At 39.6% G+C, this 14,430-nt stretch overlaps 1 protein-coding gene across 1 annotated transcript; it reads right to left on the bottom strand.

Annotated features, from left to right (window-relative positions):
- Positions 1–471: 471 nt before the first annotated feature.
- LRRIQ4 (leucine rich repeats and IQ motif containing 4) lies at positions 472–11,937 on the bottom strand. The gene is made up of 6 exons (XM_070946472.1): positions 11,831–11,937; positions 6,915–8,064; positions 4,708–4,881; positions 2,993–3,131; positions 2,697–2,893; positions 472–615 (listed from the first exon to the last, which is right to left on the bottom strand). The coding sequence occupies exons 1-6, from the start codon at positions 11,935–11,937 to the stop codon at positions 472–474; spliced, it is 1,911 nt and encodes a 636-aa protein (XP_070802573.1).
- Between the last annotated feature and the right edge of the window lie 2,493 nt (positions 11,938–14,430).

Below are 14,430 nucleotides of genomic sequence, written 5' to 3' on the forward strand. Positions count from 1 at the left end.
CAACTTTAAGACTTGTGGACTTCACCTCCCAGAGTTCCTCAGCCAGCTGGCTGAGGAACTCTGGGAATTGAAGTCCACAAGTCTTAAAGTTGCCAAGGTTGGAGAACCCTGCTCCAGAGGATGGTGGCTATCCATTTCTTGACCGAGGAAGCCAGCGTTGTCCGAACACAATTTCTGTGGTCATGTGGCCAGCATAATCATACACTTATTTGAGGATTTCAGATTAGATATTAGACATCTAATATCTAGTCCTCACCTATTGATGAGTTGGATAGTCAATTCAACCTCTCTTCAGGCTTCCCATCCCAACCACATGAAATGTTCTTTGACCAGTAAAAAAAAAGAATTTATTTACCTCTAAAGATAAACAGGGATTTAAAAAAAAAAAACAATGCTCATTTGTTTGTGTTTATTCCTCTTGTTCTTTTTCTTGCAGGCTTTCCAAAGGCCCTGTACAGCCCCAAGAAATAATTATTTCTTCTTGTCTTTGGGTTTTTCTTTCTCCTTGCCTTTCTTCTCTTTCTTCTCTTTCTTGACCTTCTTCATCATTTTCAGGATCTCTGAATAGGCTCCAACCCCTTTGCGCACCCTTAGGCCTCGCCACCAAGCCTGGACCTGAGGGAATGAGGGAATAATTAATACCCCAATGTGGTTAGCAATTGTTATGTTCCTTTGCAGAAGCTGGACAAGGTATACTGAGCTCCTCCTTACTAAAGGTGGGTTTGTTCATTGATTCAGACATAAAATATTACAGAGAATGCAACTCTTCTATTTTTTCCCCACATCACTCAACATCCTGCCCCTTTATTTAAATCCACGTTTCCTTTATGATAATTAATATTATGAAACCTGTACAATTTGCCTCTTTCAGCATTATTGCCCCAAATCCCACACTAATCAGATTATACTTTTTATATTGATCATAATTTCCAATGATGTGGTGATGATTTAATCATACTTTTCAGTAAGGATATTCAATTCCTCGGATTCTTGCTTTTTAAAAAAAAGAAGAAGAAGAAGCTAATTACCAAACATCTTTAAAGTGTAATTTCTTACAAATAAGAAGAAATTACATCCATTCAGTTTTTCCAGTAGAAAGTTGCTGGTCCCTAGAGCAGCAACTTTAAGACTTGTGGACTTCAATTTCCAGAATGCCTTTTGTGGACTCAGCTGTCTTTTGCAGGTAGTCCTCAACTAACGACTTGGTTGCTTAGTTTGTGTAACAGACATACCCAGAGGATCTGAATTAAAAGTTCCAACAGTCACCCCCCCCTCCCTCCACCAGTCACATGACTGCTTGGCAACCAGATAGAATTTTATGAAAGTTTTTCTGAAACCAGCATTTACTTCTGGTTTTCAATAAAATCACACTCATAGCGAGCCGCTGATTTGCTTAATGACCATGGATTCATTTAATAACCAGTGATTTACTTAATGTCCAATGCCAAAAGGCTGTAAAATCAGATGGATCAGGTAACCGACCCAGTTTATGACTGTCACGTGTTACAATTATGATGCACATTAGAGTCATAACCTGAGGACTTCCTGCAATACCAGTAACTGCATCTCTTCCTCCTATCTCTTCAAATCATTCCCACATGCCATTGCATATAATTATTTACACATGATCATGCTGTTACATTCTTATTAAGGACCTGTATACTGTACGAGTCAAAAAGAGGACTGTGAAAATATTTACAGACCCCTCGCATCCTGGACATAAACTGTTTCCACTCCTACCCTCAAAACGACACTATAGAGCACTGCATACCAGAACAACTAGACAGAAGAACAGTTTTTTCCTGAACGCCATCACTCTGCTAAACAAATAATTCCCTCAACACTGTCAAACTATTCACTAAGTCTGCATTACTATTAATCTTCTCATCATTCCTATCACCCATCTCCTCCCACTTATGACTGTATGACTGTAACCTTGTTGCTGGTATCCTTAACATTTATATTGACTATTTTCCTATGACAATCATTAAGTGTTGTACCTTATGATTCTTGACAAATGTATTTTTTCTTTTATGTACTTTTATGAGGGCGTATGCACCAAGACAAATTCCTTGGGTGTCCAATCACACTTGGCCAATAAAGAATTCTATTCTATTCTATTCTATTCTGAGTGCAATATGTAATTAGTGCAATATGTAATTAGAATAGAATAGAATAACAGAGTTGAAAGGGACCTTAGAGGACTTCTAGTCCAACCCTCTGCTTAGGCAGGAAACCCTACACCACTTTAAACAAATGGTTATCTAATCTCTTCTTTAAAACTTCCAGTGTTGGAGCATTTACAATTTCTGTAGGCAAGTTGTTCCACTGATTAATTGTTCTAACTGTCAGGAAAATTGTCCTTAGTTCTAAGTTGCTTCTCTCCTTGATTAGTTTCCATCCATTGCTTCTTGTCCTGCCCTCAGATGCTTTGACTCCTTCCTCTTTGTGGCAGCCCCTGAGATATCGGAACACTGCTATCATGTCACCCCCTAGTCCTTCTTTTCATAAGACTAGACATATCCAGTTCCAGTTTGATCATAAGAATTAAGAATCGTAGCATTTTTTCCAAGAAAGACACTCTTGATCCAAGTCAAGGTGCTCCAACTGTTTAAGATACTAGGGATGAACAACGTTTCATTAGATATTTTAACCTGTTCTCTTGTATACTTCTGACTGTCCTCCCAACGTCATACCTTTACGGCCGTCTCTTTTGTTTTTCTTTCCTGTCGTAAATATTCCCATATGGCTGGCAACCCTTGACTGAACACCTCCACTGGTGGGTTCATCATAGGATTCCCTTCCAGCGATAGAACCTGCAATTTTTCTAGGCTGTCCAAGTCCTCTGGGATTTGAAATAATTGGTTGTTATGGAGTAATAGCTTCTGCAAACCTAAAGACAAATCAGAAACAAAAATATGAAATGGTGTAATGAGCTAAGTAGGCTAAAGAAGCCAATAATTTTCTTTGTCTATGTCTTTTTCTTTTTTACCTTGTAGTTGGCATATGGAGTCAGGCAGTTCTATAAGAAAGTTGTTATGAGCGTCAAGTATTTCCAGGTTATTCAATAATCTTATGCTTGATGGAAGATACTCCAAGAAGTTGTTTTCGATGTATAGTTCTTTTAAATTCTAAGGGGGAAATGCACATGTCCATTTGGCCAGATGTGGCTACTGATTTGTCCAGAAACTCAACTAATCAAGTAATCTTCAGAACAATGTAATGTGAGGCCACATATAATTTTAAATGGGGGAAAAAAAAGGCAAAATTGAATCTGCAGGCCCTTCCACAGAACTGACTACTCAGGATGTTTTGCTCCTGAATTCTTGCATCTCCATTCCTTTGCCCCAATGTATCTTAGAGTCTACCTGCTAAGCAACCTCTCAGGTAAGTCAGCAATCCTTTCCTTCCCTAGAAGGCCAGTTGAAAAGTAGCACCATCAGCTGGCATTCTGATGCCTGCCAGGTGGCTGCCTTGCTGTCTGTTAGAATAAACTATCAAACAAGAGACTTGTTTGATAGTTTCTTCTGACAGAGGAGCACAATTCAAAACACACTGAAGATGTCTCCTCGATGAAACGTTTGCAACCAAATTGCCAAGCTTGGAGCTCAAACCAACAGCCTCACTTAACGACTGTCTTACTTAGCAACAGAAATGTTGGGCTCAATTGTGACCATTAAGTGGAGGACTACCTGTACAGAATCCCCTGACTGATGCCAATCTCCGTTCTGCACAGCATTTGCAGCCAAAGCATCCTATAACTTCATCAGGGTAGGCTTTGTTTTTTTAAAAAAGAAGAAGAGTGCAGCTCACTTTGAACAATGAAAACCTGCTGACTGCTTAGCCTCAGTGGCATCATCAGAATGTTGTCTTTCTGCAAACAATGACTAATAAGTATGCATATGTGTCCTTTATTTTTTCTAATTGCTGCAGTGAACAATAACCTGAGAATTGGAGAACATGGAGAACAAGTCGGATGAAAACTTGATACAATCTTGATCCAGAGGTGGGCTGCTGCTGGTTTAGACTGGTTTGGGTGAACCAGTAGTTCCGACCAGCGGCTGGGCCTGCCCACCCTCCCTGGCCCTATCCCATCCTATATAATCCCCGTTTTTTTCTATGCCGCATGTGCACACTCAAATTTTCGGTTCTGGATGAACCGGTTGTTACAGTATGTGACGCCCACCTCTGTCTTGATCTTAGCCAAAAGTCCAAGAGGCCATGAATCAGTGTTTCTCAAACTCACCAACTTTAAAATATGTAGACTTCAACTCCCAGAATTCCCTAGCCAATATGGCTAGGGAATTCTGGGAGTTCAGGTCCACATATCTTAAAGTTGCTGATATAGATAAACAATGAACAGTTTTCTAGGCCTGCTGTTTACATTGCAAATGTCTTTACTTCAGTTTGTATCAGAGTTGGGTTTCAGCAGGTTCTGACCAGTTCTGGAGAACCGGTAGCAGATATTTTGAATAGTTCGGAGAACCGGTAGTAAAAATTCTGACTGGCCCCGTCCCCATCTATTCTCTGCCTCCCAAGTCCCAGCTGATTGGGAGGAAATGGGGATTTTGCAGTATCCTTCCCCTGCCATGCCCATCAAGCCACGCTCACCAAGCCATGCCACCCCTACCAAGCCACACCCACAGAACCAGTAGTAAAAAATTTTGAAACCCACCACTGGTTTGTATGGTTAGTACTTTTTCTTACCTGCAATTGGCTAATATTCTCTGGTAACTCTGTTAATTTGGTCCCTCTATCTTGTCCCAGGTAGAGTGTCTCTAGTGATGCAATGTGGAATATTTCCTCAGGGAACGAGATGAACCTGTTGCCGGTTAGACCAAGGCTTTTTAGCTGATAAAGCTTATTTACGGCTGGAGGTATCTTGATGTTTTCAAAATACAGATTTGGGAAAATACATATTATTCAGTTTGTACATTATAAATGGGTTCTAAAAGTTGAAGGAATTGCTCGTTGATTACCAAGTACCCTTTTATATGCCAGTATCTTCTAAAACAAGGAAACCACCAAGGTATCTACAGGTGATTCACAAACATCAACATGACAGCTGTGACCACCTGATTATGGTCCCCCTCTTAACTTTCTTCTGGCAGACATCCCTGGAGACTACAAACAATGTTGAATTCTTCAAGATTCTAAAAGTTATTCTCTTTCTCCTTTTTCAACTTCTCTTTCCCTCATCACCCTCAGTACGTAATGCCTGTTGAATCTTCTAGCACCTTAAGAAAAAAGATAATAACTCCAGCTAAAATGTAATAATAAAAAACATTTTTAGAAGACCCCACGATATTTTATTCTGCCTGGAAATGTGAATCAAGTCACCAACCACCAGAAGTGCTATCATTCATTCATTCATTCACGTTGAGTGTTAATACCACATTATAATGCCTTGGTAAGGCCACACTTGGAATACTGCGTTCAGTTTTGGTTGGTTCAGTGTTGGGACCTCAGTTCAACCACAATTTTCAACTGACTGGCAGTCACAAGTTTTGTTGCCCTAATACAGGGCTGCCCAACCTCTGGGCTGTGGCCCACTACTGGGTTGTGACCTATTTGGATTTGGGCCTTGTGAGTGGCTGGCTGAAGGGCATGAGCAGCAGGCCAGCAGACACTCATGCGTGTACGTGCCAGCCCTCTGCTTGTGCAAATTGAGCTGTATGCATGTGCACTAGCCTACTCCTCACGTGGGCCAGTCTCCCACTCATTCCCTAGCTGGATCGCTGCCCTAGTACATCTGGAAGAAATGAGAACACTTTTGGGACAAGTATCTAAAAACACATTTCATGGAGGTCCACCAGGGTGGAGTTGGAAGGAAAATCCATCTGGTTCAGTTCCAAGCTGTGAGAAAGGTGCTAGAAATAAAATGGAAGCTGTAAACTGATTGGAAAGAAGATCCATTTATTGATGAACAGAACCACCAGGGTTTGTGGTTCTGGGGCAGCTGACCAAAATGGAGTTGAGAGTGGGTGGGTTTTATACCTTTTGGATCCCTGCAGATGGATTTTCCTTCCAACAGTGTACCACAGGCTGAAGGAAACTGCAAGGTATGGTCCAAAGGCAGTGGTGGGATTCAAGTAATTTAACAACCGGTTCTCTGCCCTAATGATTTCTTCCAACAACCAGTTTGCCAAACTGCTCAGAAAGTTAACAACTGGTTATCCTGAAGTGGTGCGAACCGGCTGAATCCCACCACTGTCCAAAGGGTTTGCAGCCATAATGGCACAGTGAAAGCTCCACCAATTTTGTGTGTCCCACATGAAACACACACAATTTATGATTGCAACCTGTGGACACCCCTGCAAAGGCTCCCTACATTTATTGACTCAAGTCTGCATATTTCCTCAGCCCTAGGTGGGGGGAAGAGAGCTAAGCTAACAAGCAGATCTTGGGCACCTGAGCTCAAGTGGTAAATAAAAAACATTAATTTCTGACTGCACTTTTTAATACAATATTTTGTTACAAAACGTCTTTTAAAATTAAGGGGATAGAAAAGCACACACATTGCAACTATTATTATCATTATTTTACTTCCCAAAAAGCATAGGTTTCCATGTTTTTAAAGATGAAAATGTATCTGTATATGTTTATGTGTGTGGAATTGTTGGTTTAACTGAGTGGTCCTTATATTTTCTAAATGTTTATTTTGTATTTGACAATGTAAACTTCGAGAAGGGCCCTTAGCAAGTAAGATTCTGCACTTTTACCTCTATAGGTCTTTTATATTTTTAGGCACATCCCGCAAAATATATCAGTGGTTTTCAGTGATATAAATCTGGTAACAAACTACAATTATTATCCTTTTAAAAAGTATTTAAGGATATTTTAAATGAATTTTAATTTACTATGGAAGGTGATCTGACTGGAAGAAGTAGGATAGAAATATGATGGATAAATACCTTACTTATCAGATTGTCGTCCAGGGACAATATCTCCAGATTTTCCATTGCACAAATCTGTGCTGGAAATTCTTCCAGAAGATTTTGACTTAGATCTAAAATTATTGTATTGGTTAGTTTTCCAAAAGAAGGGTGTAACGCTTTCAGGCCACAGTTCTTCATATAAATTACAGTAAGGCATTTCCAGTGCCGTAATGGACGTGGAAAACTAGCCAGGGAGTTCCCCGATATGCTAAATTCCTTCATTTCTGTCAATCGCTTTAAACTTCGAGGGAGTTTGTACAATTGATTTGTTGACAAATCAAGGAGAGACAGTTTGCAACACTTACTCAGTGAATCAGGCACCATTGTCAGCTTGTTACAGGCAAGATACAATTGAGATAAATTCTGCAGGGATGAAATTTCATCCGGAATGACACTCAGATTATTTTTCTCAAGGTCTATAATTTCTAGATTATGCAATTGACAAAGTTCCAAGGGAAAATGTTCAAATCCATTCTCTTTTAGATAGAGCTCTTGAAGTTTGGTAAAATTCACTATTTCCTTGGGAAGACATTTTAGATTGTTGTTAGAGAGTCCCAGCAGCTTCAAGTGATGAAGATGTCTGCAGATTTCCAGAGGAAATTCATCCAGATTTAAATCATAGAATCTGAGATGAGAAAGGGACCGTATTTTACTGATGACTGTAAGTGAATTGAAAGGAAGTGGGTTACTGCTCAGATCCAGACTTCGGAGACGTTTCAATTCTCCCAGTTCCTCACATAGCTCTGATATCCTGTTCTTATTCAAATAAAGAACCCGTATATTCTTAAGATTACTTATTGCTCCTGAGATGTTACAAATTTCATTTCTTTCCAGATGCAGTTCCTCTAGGTCTTCCAGATCAAACACTTGCCATGGGATGGTTTTCAATTTCTTGTTGGCTAAATCAAGGAAAAAAATTCGGTCTGTGATCTGCACGGGAACCAGAATTTCATCTTTCGATTCTTTGGTGCCCAAAACTTCATATATTATCCTTTCAACTTCATTCAAATCCCCTTCCTCTGCTTTTGGCAGGTTCTCACATTCTAGAATGGCAGGGAAAATTTCCGAGCGGACAGCAGATGCTTTTGCAAAATAAGAGCTCTTGCAGACACCAATCGGAATGTAACTGTTTTCCCAGAAGGAGAAAGAGAAACAGGTTTTCAGCCATGTCTTAAAATACAGGGGGTCCTCAACTTACAACTATTTGTTTAGCAGCTATTCAGCGTCCCATCGGCATTGAAAAAATGAGTTATGACCAATTCTCACATTTACAATGGTCGCAGCATCACATGATCAAAATTGCGGCATTTAGCAACCAGCATGAAATTATTATGGTTGTTGCAGTGTCCCGGGAGTCACACACTCTCCTTCTAGGTGACTTTTCCCAAGTGATTTTTAACAAGCAAAGTCGACAGGGGGAAGATGAAGTCATTTAATGACCAGGTGATTTAGTTAACAACGGCAATGTTTGGCTTAAAGCCATGGCAGAAAAGATCGTAAAATTGGACCCGACTCACTAAAACTGCCTTGCCTTCGCAATGGAAATGCTTTCCAATTGTTGTCATAAATAACGGATTATCTGTACCAGAGGTGGGTTTCAGCAGGTTCTGACCAGTTCTGGAGAACCAGTAGTGGAAATTTTGAGTAGTTCTGAGAACTGGTAGTAAAAATTCTGACTGGCCTCATCCCCATCTATTTTCTGCCTCCCAAGTCCCATCTGATTGGGAGGAAATGGGGATTTTGCAATAACCTTCCCCTGGATTGGGGAGGGAATGGAGATTTTACAGTATCCTTCCCCTGGAGTTGGGTGGGAATGGAGATTTTACAGTATCCTTCCCCTGCCACACCCACCAAGCCACGCCCACAGAACCGGTAGTAAAAAATGTTGAAACCTACCACTGATCTGTACCTAAAATAGTGCATTACTCCATTCTACAGGAAAGGAGTGGTCTAAAATTAATGAATCCAGTAACAAATGAAAGAGATTTTATAAAAAGAGATTTGAACCATTTTTTAAAATATTCCGTGTATCATATAAAGAATGAGAAGTGTAACAATTTTGCCTAATGAGGAAGACATTTTTTTTCCCTTTCTAGACAACCACAAATTTAGGTTCAGCTACTCCCAATAGAAAAAACTACTGCCTCCTATGTAAAAAGGAAAGTAACTTATTTCAGATATTTGGAGCGAGTTATGCTTAAAACTTTCTGCAATGGGTATCTGGTTTGCTTTCAGTTGTAGTTTGATACCAAAACAAAGAATGTTCATTATTATGTTACGATATATACTTCTGCTCCTCTGAACAGAATAAAGTTAAAATGTTAATGGTTTCTGAGTTTTCTACGGAGGGAAGTATATAGTATAATCCCAAAGGTGTTGTTCAAAGGCAACTGGACTTGCTTGTTGTTTTGCTTAAAAATGTTTCACTTCTTATCCAAGAAGCTTCTTCAGTTCTGGCTGAATGGTGGGGAATGGATGGATTTATATTCTTAGCAGTCTTAGCTAAGGTTGTTAGCACTCTTAGCTCTGTTTGCACTCTCATTCAAGTGACCTGAGGGTGCAGATAAAACCCCAAGTGTCCTCAGCGACTCTCAGACTCTAAGAGAGCTAATGACCAATCTTCAGAGTGCTAATACTGTAAAGCAGTGTTTCACAATCTTAACAACTTTATGATCTGTGGACTTCAATACCCAGAATTCTTCAGCCAGTGTGGTGGAACCACTGGTTGAAGGGGGGGGGGCTCTAGGAGGAGGAAAAGAACATTCCAGCATGGAGTTGATATGAGGGAAGACACATCTGAGATCAAACTATTAAATTTCTGCCGTTTTCCAAGGGTCAATCTGTCAATCTTGCAAGATTCTCATAAAGAGGTGTTTGACAATAAAGGAATGCTTTGGCCTATTCACAAAGTTGTTTTGGTTATTTAACAGAATTTAGGAAATTCTGGGAATGGAAGTCGACAGATCTTAAAAGTCACTGAGGTTGAGAAAGACTGTTGCAAAATATTGTTTCAAATTTTTATTTAAAAAATAATTAGGAACAATACCCCAGAGTTTTATCTGGTGTGAGACCATTCATAACTGGGCTCGATTGAGACAACAGTGTGATAAAATGACATAAAAGAGGAAAACTCTTTTCTTTTCTGGAAATAGGAACAGTAATTATTTTTAATCCCTGCAAGTTTCCGCTTGCTTCCTGATATAACTGCCGGATTCTAGGACGTTTGCCTTTTTCAAATAAAGATTGAATCTGATTCGCTGATGTACCACTGATGTCATAAACTAAGCCGATAACGGTTGACATTCGTACTAAAGACTAAGGCTAAGCAGAAATTGATATTAAGGAGGTAGAAAAAGGGGAAAAAATGATCTCCTCAACCTCGGGCCAACTAAGTTCCCCCATGGACAGTTCCGTCTCAGAGTCAACCTCAGCTTCCAAGGTATCGTTATAGAAAAACGCTGGAAATAAAGCCAATAGATCAATAGGAGCTTTGCATATACTCAATTATTTAAACGTTGGTTTTCTTGAGCTGATATACAGAACCCAAACTTAAGAGTTAAACCATTCCTAAAGTAGCTTATAACCGTACAATTGTCTTGAGAAACTGACAGGTAGCATCCCAAAGGAGCTTTTTTCAAGAGGCAGCTTGAGTTTCTGGTTTTTCTTTGAAGACGTTTCACTTCTCATCCAAGAAGCTTCTTCAGCTCCGACTGGATGGTGGGGAATGGAAGGATTTATACTCCTTGCATTTATACTCCTTGTATATATTCCTACATCCTTCCATTCCTCACCATCCAGTCAGAACTGAAGAAGCTTCTTGGATGAGAAGCGAAACGTCTTCAAACAAAAACCGGAAAGTCCAGTTGCTTCTTGAAAAAAGCACCTTTGGGACAACCATGACCTGGATGACATTTTAGACATAGACAGTTTAGACATAGACATTTGACAGGTAGCATTGGAAAACTATTAGGAATTCAGTTCGCATAGGAGAAAAAAAATCTGATTTTCTTTCGTTAATTTTACTCCGCTTCACCTTAGATTTTTTACAACCATGTGACATTGAGGTGCACTGAGATTGCAATTCAAAAACAGGATTTGCACCAGTGGTTTAGATGGATGGACAGGTTTTATTTATGTCAATGCTGGATGATGGCCCTGATTCAAAGGGGAAATGTCGTTTGAACCATATGTGGCCAAACATTGCAGCCATTGGCAATTCAAGAATCAGTGTATTTTCCTGTGCAAGGCCAGGAAGGGATTCATCGAATTTAAAGAGGGCAATTATTTCCTTTAATTGTATGAAAGGTCCCTAGCAGATCTGACAGTTCAATAGTAAGATACAACATTCTGACAGAGACAGAAGACAGAATTATACATTTGATGCATATTACCAGATTGGGTTGTGTCTCTCCTATTACCTCCTATCCATGCATTAACAAGTTTTTTTAAAAAAAACTTTTCTCTTTTCAATAAGCTGACAGCATAAAGCAAGAGTTACATTTGGACTCTATCTGTATGGAAAGCCAACAAAATTAGAGTTAGGTAAGGAATGGTTGGAAACAGTGGTGAAATCTAAATTATTTTACTACTGGTTCTGTGGGCGTGGCTTGGTGGGCATGGCAGGGGAAGGATACTGCAAAATCTCCATTCCCACCCCATTCCAGGGGAAGGATACTGCAAAAATCCCCATTCCCTCCCCACTCCTGGGGGAAGGATATTGCAAAATCTCCACTCCCACCCCACCCCACTCTGGGGCCAGCCAGAGGTGGTATTTGCCAGTTCTCCAAACCACTCAAAATTTCCGCTACCGGTTCTCCAGAACCTGTCAGAACATGCTGGATTTCACCCCTGGTTGGAAAGTATTAATAGCTACTGAAATCCAGAGTTCTTACTCTGTTGATCGAGCTTTTCTGTAGGCTGCTATTTTAGATTGAGTCACTTCTGAATATCTCTTTGTAGTCAGATTGATACTTCCCTCTGAAGCACTGGTCATGTTCATAAATTTTTGTTATTTCTCTGTGGAAGTAGAACCAATTAAAAGCAGACAGTTGCTTGGCTTACTGCTTTTCTTAAGCCTCTGGTGCATCACTTTTGTGTATCCTTTAATTATTACAAAACAAAAAAGAAATCATGACATACATCAATATGATTTTAGCTGCTGTCATTGCAGTTTAGCCAATGGGAAATATAGACATATAAACATAATGGGGCAAGGAAAGTGATCCAGATGAGTTCTTGATGATTTTCCAATAGATTATCGGTAAAAACTTCAAAATTTAAAATTATTCTGGCAATTGCCAGATTCTCTTGGCTTGTAAGACAAAGTACTGCAAAAAAAAAAAAAATTTGTCAGAATCCAAAGATACAGATAAGCAGATTATAATAAAACTATGAAGCCATTCCAACAACTGTTACCATATCAAATGCGAGGTCTACTTACACTATGATCAATGTTCAGTTCTTGTGCTTCTTTCCTTTTAATAAAGGGCTAAAGTGATGTTTTCAATGTATGTTGAAATTTTACTCTGTTCTTTGCTTTGATCTAATACTAGTTTACTGATCTAGTAATAGGTGGCTTAGTTTTGAGAATGCGATGGTTCACAGAAAGTCTCTGCATTGCAGAAGCAGAGAATTCTTGACAAGCAGACAAATAAATGTTTCTTCACAACTATCAGAGAAGACCACAAAAACAGGGGTCTCTTGACACAATAGGAAGAAAAAAGGAAGGAAGGAAGGAAGGAAGGAAAGAGAGGGATGGAAGGAAGGAAGGAAAGAAAGAAAAAAGAAGGAAGGAAGGAAGGAAGGAAGGAAGGAAGGAAGGAAGGAAGGAAGGAAGGAAGGAAAGAAGGAAGGAAGTGTTGGAAGAAATGTCCATCTGGGTTCAGTTCCAAGACACTGGAAACATGGAGACTGCTTAGAAAGATGGATTAATAGTGGACCACATGGGTTTTTTGGGTCCAGGGCAAATGAGCGCATGGGTGAGAGAGGGAGAGAGATTTATACCCTCTCTTGGGCTCCGCCTTGGAGCTTCCTGTTCCTGTGGCAAACTATTGGCTGCTGTAGGTATCATAGCTAACCTTGTAGGTTTTCTGAGTCAAGCTTGGTTGAACTGTGGTGGGAGATGATATAATGAAAGGGCTTTGGGCAATTCCTATTATGGCTTAATGGCTTTGTCCTGGTTTGGATCTTGAGTGAGGGCTAATCCTATCATGTCCTGAGGGCCATGTCTTTTGTCTTGTAGATAGATTGGCACCAAAATATCTGCTGGGGTGGGGGTGTCAGGGAACTGAGGCTCTGAGTTTGTCTTAAGAAACATGTTTCTCCTTTAGGGAAAATATAATATTCTTCCTTTTTAATATTTCCTAGAATATTTCATTTTTCTAGGAGAGGGGAAGGAAGGAAGGAAGGAAGGAAGGAAGGAAGGAAGGAAGGAAGGAAGGAAGGAAGGAAGGAATAGCCATATGTCTTCAGGCTCTACCAATATCCTGTGTAACAATGATCCTATGGTTGTTTGGCAAACTGTGGGGAATGAAAATTGTCAAGGAGCTGGAATGCAGAGATTGTTGGGATTTGTTGCTAATGAAAAAAATAGTTCATTTCAAAGCATCGTGGATCTCTGCAAAATAGATTACACTGAGTTGTAGCTGACCTAGAAATAAATAAGATGAGCTCAATTTTGATGAAAGCAGTGAGCAGGTCCATACCCTTGGTAGAAGTGCACTCAGATTACATTAACTGAATTAGTATCTAGAGAAGGGAAATATATATATGGAGATTTTGAAAAGGGGATGAGACAGACATTTATTGAAAACTCTCAACCTGAAGATTCTTAGGTTTTCTCCATTAAGCCATGGCTTAGATGGCCAACCTCAGCTGATTCCACAAATAACTATGGTAAAATCAGACTTGCTTGGGAAATTACAGGGATATTGCAAAGCTGCAGTGCAGACTGGGAAATGGAAGCCTACTCCAGAAGGCAAATCTGTCAGTTGCCAAGAAAACTCCATAGATATCTGCAAAGTCGTTTGGAGTCAATCTCAAATGAAAGGACACTTCTTCTTTTTTTTTTTTACTCCAGAATTTAATGGGCCATTGTAGGATGTGATCAAAAACTATGCAAAAAGAAGAGGGACAATGCATACATGTTTCCAAATGGGGCTAAGTCTAATTTTTTTCTTAAATCTTAAATAAATTTAAATAAAATTTAAGAATTTAAATTCTTAAATAAGATTTTTCAGCTGGTCCGAAAGTAGTGGGTTACCAGAAATTATTACTGCTAGTTTCACTAAAATGTGGAGGTCATTGTGTTTAGATGTCTTTAACTAGGCAAGGAAAGATGTTTGACATGTCACACAGCTAAGGCTGAGTTTAGTGGAAGCGAATGGGCCAAATTCCAAACCCCACAAGAGTTAAAAGGCACGACAAAACCATTGATTGATTGATTGATTGATTGATTGATTGATTGATTGACTGACTGACAGATTAATATCCC

Source organism: Pituophis catenifer, unplaced genomic scaffold (assembly GCF_029215685.1).
Source record: "Pituophis catenifer annectens isolate HBS135680 unplaced genomic scaffold, rPitCat1.0.hap2 SCAF_6, whole genome shotgun sequence".
Classification (NCBI taxonomy): domain Eukaryota; kingdom Metazoa; phylum Chordata; class Lepidosauria; order Squamata; family Colubridae; genus Pituophis; species Pituophis catenifer.

What these genes read in the sequence shown, in the direction of transcription:
- LRRIQ4 (XM_070946472.1), bottom strand. Translation starts at nt 11,937, where the DNA reads ATGAACATGACCAGTGCTTCAGAGGGAAGTATCAATCTGACTACAAAG. An exon ending in AGAAAAGCTCGATCAACAGA is followed by an intron (nt 8,065 to 11,830) that starts GTAAGAACTCTG and finishes CTGGGAAAACAG; the next exon opens with TTACATTCCGATTGGTGTCT. An exon ending in ACGACAATCTGATAAGTAAG is followed by an intron (nt 4,882 to 6,914) that starts GTATTTATCCAT and finishes GAAAACATCAAG; the next exon opens with ATACCTCCAGCCGTAAATAA.